The following is a 10,141-nucleotide window of genomic DNA, read 5'->3' on the forward strand; positions in this document are numbered from 1 at the left end:
AGAGGAAGAGGGTGAGGCAGTGGGTGAAGGAGACATAGTGGAAGACGCAGAGGCAGTGGGTAACAGAGAGAGGCATGTGGGTAACACCGGGGAAAGGGTGACGAGGAAAAAGTTGGTGATGCCAGGGGGAGGTGGCAGTGGGTAACAAGAAGAGGGGGACAGGGAGAGGCAGTATGGTGAGTGCGATTCATGAAGAAATGGAAAGCTTAGCTTAAGTTTCCACTTCTCCATGGAGTTCAGGTTCGCCATCTCAGGATGGCATAACCTGAATGTAGGTGCAGAGATGGCCTTCCCTGCTCTCTGCCCTCCTGACCTCCCAGCAGAGGCGTTTCCGTCAGAGGCGATGGCAGAAGAGAGGGGGTCTCCTCCATATGGGAGGGTAGCAGTGGGAGGAGGGAAGGGGGATAAGGAGGGTAGGGCAGCAGTGAGGGGGGTCTCCTCCATTTGAGAGGGCAGCAGTGGGAGGAGGGAAGGGGCATATGGAGGGTAGAGCAGCAGTGAGGGGGGGGGGATCTCCTCCATATGTGAGGGCAGCAGTGGGAGGAGGGAAGGGGGTATATGGAGGGTAGGGCAGCAGTGAGGGGAACTGCCTATATATATACACATTAATACAGTTACATACATACACATTGAATTAATCATCTCCACCTGAACTGGAAGCCCTCTGACATCAGACCCACTTCTGCTGTGTAGCCAGGTGCCCTGGAGTACAGTCTAGTCAAGTACCCACTGCTCCTGTTAGGTACCCGCAGCTCCCCTCCGCCATTTCCACAATTAAAAGCACTCTTTGCTTAGCTCTTTTGTGCGGAGTTATGGCTGAGGAGCTTCCACGCCGTGTCTCTGCCCGTCAGGGGAACGCAGCAATGAGGGAGGGGGGGCACTCCTGTGCAAAGATCCTAGGCACAGGGCGCTTCTGTATGGGGGAGGCTTGGCCGGGCCATGCGGTTGTGGGAGGCTCAATCTCCTGTCTTGTGCTGTATGCGTCCTGTGCCTCTCTCCTCTCAATGGTGGAATCGCCTAACTGGAGGGACAGTCCGCTCTGCTCGCCTCCCACTGGCTCCCAGCCACTAACACACTGGCTGCGGCTGCAGCGTAAGCTGCGGGTGCCCGGGGGGTGGCGGCTGTTACTAACTGCGGCAGCAAGGTACGGTGTTGGGGCGGCCCAGTGTGGAGGGTCTCCTAGTGTGCCAGACATGACAGGGGGGGCACGGGCCCGCGTGCCCCCCCCCCCCCCCCCCCCTGGATCCGCCACTGTGTATAATGCACATTACTGTATTTTTCTATCTATCTATCTAATCTAATCTAATCTATCTCAGTTCTCGGGACCCCACACAGTGGGGCAGATATATTAACCTGGAGAAGGCATAAGGAAGTGATAAAGCAGTGATAAGTGCAAGGTGATAAATACACCAGCCAATCAGCTCCTGTTAATTTACATATTGGAACTTATTGGCTGGTGCGTTTATCACCTTGCACATATCACTGGTTTATCACTTTCTTATGCCTTCTCCAGGTTAATACATCTGCCCCAGTGTTTGTTTTTCAGATGAATTAGCGCTACCTGCTAGGTGATCTGGAAAATGTGAACTGTGTGGGGTTCTGAGGACTGAGTTTGAGAACCACCTATCTATCGATGTTGTTTGACACCTTCCTATTACATTTTCCTTTTCAGCACCGCATGCCTTAATTGATCTTTGTATCTGTGAGTGGAGCATTGTTGCACACCTTGCCCAGCAATCAGAACCAGCAGGTGAGAGCACTTGTCATGAGGGTGGGAGAGGCTGTTACTCTGGGAGCTTCTTCTGGAGTTAATTATGGAATCTCTCCAGTAACCGATTACATACACTAGCCAGAATAACCTGCTTGATGAGATCATTTACAAGTGACATTTGGTCAATGCTAGTTCAATATTATTACATTGTAATATAATGTCCAGTGGCAGTTATCAGTCTTTAAGTCTTTCCAGCATCCATTCAGAAGCAGCAAGACAAGTGTGTGAAATATGGGGTAAGTTCCTCTATGTATGTGAAGTCTTTCTTTCCTTTGTCATTTACAAAATGTTCTGCTCCTGACCCTCACACATATTTTTATATGAGCATTACCTGTCTGTATTTATTGGTATTTTAAAATTGCCACCACCTTCTACTGTTAATTCAACCCAGCTGGAGCAGTGGAGAACAGATCGTGTTGTGGCTATGGCTGGAGGATCTGCAGTACACACATCCAGCATCACACTGCATTGCAGTGCAGTTAGTTCAGGCTCATGCTTGTTAGAACAATACTAATGGAGAACAAGTAATGTTGTGATCACACAAACTTGTGCAGTTTTAAATGGGATCAGTATGAGTTGTGATTGATGGGATGCCGGCGGTCAGTATACCGACAGCGGCATCCCATCTATCAGAATCCCGACAGACCCCCATTAAGCCCCCTAACCCTCATCTTTTCCCTACCCTAACCCTCCCATGTGGGTGTCTATCCCTAACCCTCCCCAGTGGTGCATTTTGATGCCAGGTTTGCGTTCTCCCTCAGGATCCCGGTATATCGACCGTCGGGATCCCATTCGTCGGGAAGGTAACTGCTATCTGTTACATTTTTACATTCTCGTGATCCGTTCAAAGTAGCAGGTTGGATTCACATGACAGCAAGTTATTTTGGAAAACTGCATGCAGCATTTTCAGACCTGAATGACTGGCAGAGGAGAAGAGTCCAGCCTTCATCTCAACCCAAGGATAAAGGCCATATGATTCCTAATATACATGAATGGCTTGGTGTGCATAGCTGTAATGCCACCTACTGTACTGTATATTCTGCCTGATTGCAGCTTTCATTCTACAAGCCTGCAGTATGTGTAACACTTACCCTGCTGAGCTGCTATCGGCCCTCATTCCGAGTTGATCGCTCGCTGACGATTTTCGCAGCACAGCGATCAGGTGAAAAAATGGCATTTATGCACATGGTATGCAGCGCACATGCGCTAAGTACTTCCACACAGAATTTAGTCGTTTTTACACAAGCTCGAGCGACGCTTTTCAGTCGCTCGAGTGTTTGTTGTTTGATTGACAGGAAGTGGGTCTTTCTGGGTGGCAACTCAGCGTTTTCAGGGAATGTACTAAAAAAACGCAGGCGTGCCTGACAAAAAGGCAGGAGTGGCTGGAGAAATGGGGGAGTGGCTGGCCAAACGCAGGGCGTGTTTGTTACATCAAACCAGGAACTAAACCAGTGAAGGGGAACCTTTGGCACTCCATCTGTTGTTGAACTACACCTTCCAGCATGCCCTGCTACAGTTTTAGCATGGCCAAATAGCAAAACTGTAGCAGGGCATGCTGGGATGTGTAGTTCAACAACAGCTGGAGTGCCAAAGGTTCCCCATCACTGAACTAAACAGTCTGCAGTGATCGCAATCTAGGAGTAGGTCTGGAGCTACTCAGAAACTGCAGGAAAAGATTTCCAAGCAATTCTGCTAATCGTTCGTTCGCACTTTGGCTAAGCTAAGATACACTCCCAGAGGGCGGCGGCCTAGCGTGTGCACTGCTGCTAAAAGCAGCTAGCGAGCGAACAACTCGTTATGAGGGCCATCTTTGGTTAAGCTTGCTCCATTTGACATTTTCCCTTTAGATAGGCTTACCATGCTATCCCTTTAAAAATGGATACGGTCATTAGGGCGACCACTATTGGTTGACATGAAAAAGGGCAACATGAGTATTTAAAAAAAAATATATATATATATATATATTTTTTTTTTTACTTTTTCATACTTTACGATCCACGTGGACTACGATTGGGAATAGTAACCTGTGCCGAGTGCAGTGAGGGCACTTTGCCCGAAGCATGGCGAGCGAACACGGTGCACCAATACGGGTTCCCCATCATATTACGGAGAAAATGACACCAAAAAAACTAAAAAAAAAAAACTCATGTCAACCTTTTTCCATGTCAACCTAGTGACCATGTCGACCAATAGTGGTCGACCTAATGACCCATACCCCTTCAAAGTAGGACATTCATGAATTACACAAGTTCTGTTGTTTGGTGACTTCAAGTCTGGTTTTAGTCAGCCACTTGTGTAATTCATAAGTGTCCCGGTTTAAAGGGATGTTACGGTACGCCTACCCAGGGGCGTTTCTAGAGAGGAGCAGGCCCATGTGCAGAATCCATCTCCTCTCTAGCCGGGTGCACTGTATAGGCTAGGGGATCCTAGCATTGTCCGAAAGCCTAGAGCACACGCGCAAATCACCGGGTAAATGGCGCTGCTCCATTTTTCCAGTGATTTCTGCAGCACTGCTGCTACTCCTCAGGACACCAAAGGGTATTAAATGAATGAATGGGTGTGTGGTGTGAGCCCCCCACCGCACACACTGCACCCATTATAAATACGCCAGTGCGCCTACCTTTAGACATCATGCTGGTGGTAGAACACTGCTTTGTAAATAAGGACAGATGGATACATTTTGAGAACAGTCACCCAGATATCTGGTCTACAGATCACTAAAAAGACTTGCAGTAAATAGGTCGACACGTACAGGGTAGACAGTTCAAAAGGTCGACAATACAATGGTCGACACACTTTTCTTTGCTTCGACTATTTCATACTTTACCATCTACGTGGATTAGAATTAGGGATAGTAACCTGCTTTTGCTCGCCATTCGAGGGGACGCGGTACACTAATGGAGCTTGTTTGTTGCAGAAAAGTGTAAAAACACTCCCAAAAGTGTCTACCTTTCTTTCTTTCTTTTTTTTTTTTTTTTTGGTCTGTCGTTTGACCCTGATGACCTTTTCAACCTGTGGACCTTTTCTACTGACTACCTATTAAATGTCGATTTTTTTTATTTATTTATTTATTTATTTTACATTTTTTTTTTTTGACCCTGTCAAACTAAAGGTTCATACACACTTAACGATATAATGAGCGACGTCGCTCATTTTCCCCCTCCTTGAGCGACGTCGCTCATTTTATCGTTAAGTGTTTATGCCGCCAGCGACGACCGATGTGCGGCCCCACGGGTCGGCAACGATCGTCGCTGTCGGTAGGGCATGCATGAAGGATGTGGACTGTCGTCCACGACCTTCATGCAGGGCTGGCGGGGGCGTGACGTCACTGAGCGATATGAGCTGTCATATCGCTCAGTGCATACAGGCGGCCGCCGACCGGCCGGCCCGGGAGGGGGAAACGTTAGACGATGTCGCTCACAGAGCGACATCGTCTAATATGTATGGGCCTTAATAGTCTATTGACTGTAGACCTTTTTAGCGTACATCTAATAATCCACACCCGATTAAACACAGCATCAAGGAACACTGTGTAAAACATGACATTACATCACCTAACAACCTTTTACCTCCAATCCGTTGTGTGTAACAATTATGACTTCAGATGCTGTGGACATATCCTAAGGGGTATATTCAATTGAAGTCGAAAGCTGCCGTCTGTCGATAAGACGGCAGTTTTCAACTTTTTTTTTTAAGGTCGGAAGGGGTTCTGACCTATTCAATCTAACCCCAAATTTTTCGACAAGTCGAGGAATTCGACTTGTCGAAAAGCACGTGGATCGGCGGAATAGCTGCCGATCCGCGTGCTTGTTTTGACCATCTCAATTCAACTTTAAAAAAAGTCGACGTGAGATAAGGATAGCCGCACCGGAGACAGGGAGAGCCGCGCCAGAGTATGTGTCACAGCCACCGCTCACAGCAGCGTCCACCTGGCTCCTGGAGCCGGATGGATGCTGCCGTGAGTGGTGGCTGTGATGCGAGGACAAGGAGAAGAAGAGACGGGGGGCCCGCGGGCAGACGGGGGAGAGCAGCGTTACAGCAGCGGCTATGTATAGCCGCTGCTTCCCCTACGTCTGCCCACGGCTCTCCCCCGTCTCCCCTCCCGCATCTCAATTCGACTTTTAAAAAGGTCGAATTGAGATAGCATTGAATAGCCCAGGTCGGATCCATTCCGACAAATGAATGTCGGAATGGATCCGACTTCAATTGAATATACCCCTTTGTGTAATTCTAATGACGTCTCCCATGTATGCCTCAGACTAACTTTTGCTGATGGCATTTCTAGGCTGTGAGCTGAGTGCATCCTGCAGGACATGTGTATTTGAGATTGAAGAGGATTATCTGGTGCATTTTCTGGAACTGTGGACGGTAAGATGGTCCTCTCATATTGTGCAACGTACTATGTTTTGAGCACACTGGTTGCTATAATGTCTGTTGTAGACACATGAAAAGGGCAAACTGCGTGGCTGCAGATGTCATGTGACCTGTTATACCCAACAGTTATGTAGTCCCAGTGCCACAGTGGAAGGGTCAAATAGCTGAAGCGCCATCCACCATCTCACTGATGCTTAGGCATACAAATAAATGTGGTCTTCAGCTCAGGATTCCAGTTGGGTTCCGTTCAGTGTGAGAATGTGGTATTCATTTTTATGTACTGTAGGTCTTGATCCATTAAACGTTTGTGCTTTGTTTGTACTGCAGATATGCCTTGGAGCTACAAGGATAAAGGGAACTCAAGTGATTGCAGTGGAGACAAACCACACTGATGGGGAACCCATTACAATCGCTACTCTACATCCTAATCTACTACCTATGGTAGCAGTACAGTATATTGGTTTCTAAACATGCTACAGTACTTGTTGGTATGACCATACCATTATCTAGTGAGGTCAGAGAGTGAGCTGGAGAGGGGTCAGGTCTCTGCCTGTAAGCCACAATCATCAAAATTATAACAAATAAAGGCTTGACATATCTCACTTTGCTTGTAATGAGTCTATATAATATATTACTTTCACCTTTTAAGTTGAATTACTGAAATAAATAAACTTTTGCACAATATTCTAATTTTCTGATTTTCACCTGTATGCCACTAGAGAAGTACCTCCATACATAACACAACACCAAATTGGAAACGTGTTGCATAAAATCATAATGCCTCTCAAGAGTTAACTTTGTATCTGCTGGATGATATGGTGATAAAAGAGCTGGGGATCAGGCGTTTCAATGTTGTTTACCTGCCTTGTGATCTATATGAGGAAGCTGTCTCCTTATGGCTGTATCACAGGGAAAGGGAGACTGAGTAAATAGTAGCAGGGGAGGTGGCTATTGCATATGTGTAACTGAAGGGGTGTGCCCAGGGCCAGTGCTAGGGTGTTCGGCGCCATCCTGCAAACTATAAATTTGCGCCCTCCCATACTCTACAAATAGACAGCGTGCACGGAAAAGGGGATGTGGTCTCACAAGGAATGGTTGTAGCGCCCTGTATACATACTGCACATAGTAGCTGCGTCCCTTAAACGTAATGCCCATAGTAGTAGTGCCACTAATACGTAACACCCATAGTATTAGCACCTCTTATACATAATGCCCATAGTAGTAGCGCCACTTACATGTAATGCCCATAGTGAAAGCGCTGCTTATACGTAATGCCCATAGTAGTATTGCTGCTTTTACATAATGCCCATAGTAGCAGTGCCGCTTATATGTAATGCCCATAATAGTAGCACCATTTTTACGTAATGCCCATAGTAGTAGTGCCGCTTTTACGTAATGTCCATAGTAGTAGTGCCGCTTATATATAATGCCCATAGTAGCAGCGCCAGTTTTACGTAATGTCTATAGTAGTGCTGCTTATACCTGAAACAGCTTCTGACCCCATACTGCCCCACTCGATTACTGCGATCTGTAGATGAAGGACTTTTAGCAGTACCTAGAATCTACGTAATTCATCTGGGGGTCGAGCTTTTAGTCATGCGGCTCCGACTCTATGGAACTCACTTCCCCGCACAGTGCGAGAGGCCCCAACTATAGAATCCTTCAAAAGTAGACTCAAGACTTTTCTGTTTACTAAAGCATTTCCATAGTGTCCCTTTTAGTATCTTCATGCTTCTGTATTTTATGAAAATGTACTTCATTATTTTCTGTACTATATTATGCTATGTATCTGTTATTGGAGAAAGAGCGCTATATAAATAAAATTATTATTATTATTATTACATAATACTCATAGTAGCAGTGCAGCTTTAATGTAATGCCTATTGTAGTAGCGTCGCTTATAGGTAATGCCCATAGTAGCAGTGCCGCTTATAGGTAATGCCCATAGTAGTAGTGCCACTTTTTTATGTAATGCCCATAGTAGTAGTGCCGCTTATATATAATGCCCATAGTAGCAGCGCCAGTTTTACGTAATGTCTATAGTAGTGCTGCTTATACATAATGCCCATAGTAGTAGTGACGATTTTACGTAATGCCCATAGTAGCAGTGCCGCTTATATGTAATGCCCATAGTAGCAGCGCCACTTTTACTTAATGCCCATAGAAGTAGTTCCGCTTATAAGTAACATGCATCTTATTCACAGCAAAAGTACTCCACTAGATTACACTGATATAGAGCTACAATGCAGCGGCCACAGGTTTCTCTCATATTAAGTTCCGACGTGCTTCTGTGACATTGTACACAGTGCTGCCAAGAAGGGGAGTGGGTACTATTTGCTCAGGATTGATGGAGGGGTCTGGGTCCGCTGAAACCGCCAGTGTTCTCTACACTCCTGGGGGACATTTACTAAGCATTGATAAGAGCGGAGAAGTGAGCGCCAGTGGATAAGTGCCCATGGCAACCAATCAGCACTGAAGTAACATCTATAATTTGCATACTGTAAAATTATACAGAGCTGCTCATTGGTTGATGGGGAAACTTCTCCACTGGCTCACTTCTCTGCTCTTATCACTTCTTAGTAAATGTCCCCCTAACTCCTGTGCATGTAGAGTGGCAGCCCGGTGCTTGCAGTATACTATGTGAATAACATACTAATTTAAAGAAAAAGGTGATACACTACACCTCTTGGAGCAGCTTGGTCGTGTCGCATATCTGTAATCCTTGTTTTGTTTGAAAAATATTGCTCATATGTGGCTATTATATTTTCAGGTTAATGTACATGGCTTAGAGTTTATCCCACCTGTAACCTTCAGCCTTAGATCCGGGTCTGGCCCAGTGTACATCTCAGGACAGCATATAACCTGTAAGTGGTAATTTTTCTGTCAATTATGCACACGAGGGGGCCCATTCATCATTACACAATTATCACTAGTGATAATTATGTCTTGGAGATGCAGTCAGTTTACTGGTGTTCAGGAGACTGACGCCGGAATCCCGACCTCTGCCAATAAACTGAGAGCAGGAATCCCTACACCGGCCCAGTATTCCCACTCGGTTGGTGGATCCACGCCACCAGCTGAGTGGGAATACATTTTGTGGCGATCGCAGCAAGCCTGCAAGGGGAATCCCTAATGGTATTCCAGCAGACGGGATGCCGCTATTGGTATACTGATAGCTGGTATCCTATCTGCCGGGATATTGTATGTATCCCATTTCTTGAAGTTGCAGGGAGTTCAGTGTAAGTATCTGAGGCATTCATGATGCCACCTTTACCTATCACTTCTGAAAAGCTGATCTTTTTGTGGACACAGCTTTTCAGAAGTGCGAGACTTTTCTCCTGCTTCTAAGGTGCTTGTCACATTCACCCCACAGCCTCTCCAGCCCCAGTGCTGTCCATTGCCTCCTCTCTTTCCCAGTGGTGTAAGTAGAAATTTGTTCTTAGTGGTACTGATAGTAAAAATGGGTGTGGTCATGGGGTGTGTGGTCAGATGAAGCTATGGGAGTGGCTACATGACATTAGGGGCATGGCCATAATATGCCACACGCCGTAATGCCCATTACACATTATGCCACGCACCATAATGCTTATTATACATTATGCCACACACCATAACACCCATTACACATTATGCCACACATGCCTATTACATATTAGTCACACAGTCTAATGCTTATTACATATTATGCCACACACACAGTTATGCCACTGACACCATTTTACAAAAATGCCCCTCACTGCTCCAGCAGTGGGCTGGTGGTACTGCGTACCACCACCATATTTCTTAATGGTACTCCGTACCACCCTACTTTCAGCACGGCATTCCCCACATCCGCTGTCCCCCGTGTCTGTTCCCTCCTTGCTCTGGTCCCAACACTGTCCATAGCACCTTCTCCTCCCCTGTATCCTCTGCCTCGCTGCCTGCAAACATGAATCGCTCCCTAAGATAGAAAAGCCTATACTGTATGTGAAGACTTGGTACATTTTCATTAGCACT

At 46.3% G+C, this 10,141-nt stretch overlaps 1 protein-coding gene across 5 annotated transcripts in view; it reads left to right on the forward strand.

The window, feature by feature from the left end:
- Positions 1–1,696: 1,696 nt before the first annotated feature.
- The window catches only part of LOC134935034 (nucleoplasmin-like), a 13,512-nt gene continuing 5,067 nt past the window's right edge, over positions 1,697–10,141 (forward strand). The window contains exons 1-4 of one of the 5 annotated variants that reach the window (XM_063930345.1): positions 1,697–2,007; positions 6,057–6,139; positions 6,473–6,589; positions 8,916–9,009. In XM_063930345.1, coding sequence (XP_063786415.1) covers positions 1,929–2,007; positions 6,057–6,139; positions 6,473–6,589; positions 8,916–9,009 — 373 coding nt within the window. In that variant the 5' untranslated portion in view covers positions 1,697–1,928. Of the gene's footprint in view, positions 2,008–2,356; positions 2,575–6,056; positions 6,140–6,472; positions 6,590–8,915; positions 9,010–10,141 lie in introns of those variants that run through there. The other 4 variants (XM_063930343.1, XM_063930344.1, XM_063930347.1 and 1 more) reach the window with 4 other exon arrangements.

Source organism: Pseudophryne corroboree, chromosome 6, assembly GCF_028390025.1.
Source record: "Pseudophryne corroboree isolate aPseCor3 chromosome 6, aPseCor3.hap2, whole genome shotgun sequence".
NCBI classification, from domain to species: domain Eukaryota; kingdom Metazoa; phylum Chordata; class Amphibia; order Anura; family Myobatrachidae; genus Pseudophryne; species Pseudophryne corroboree.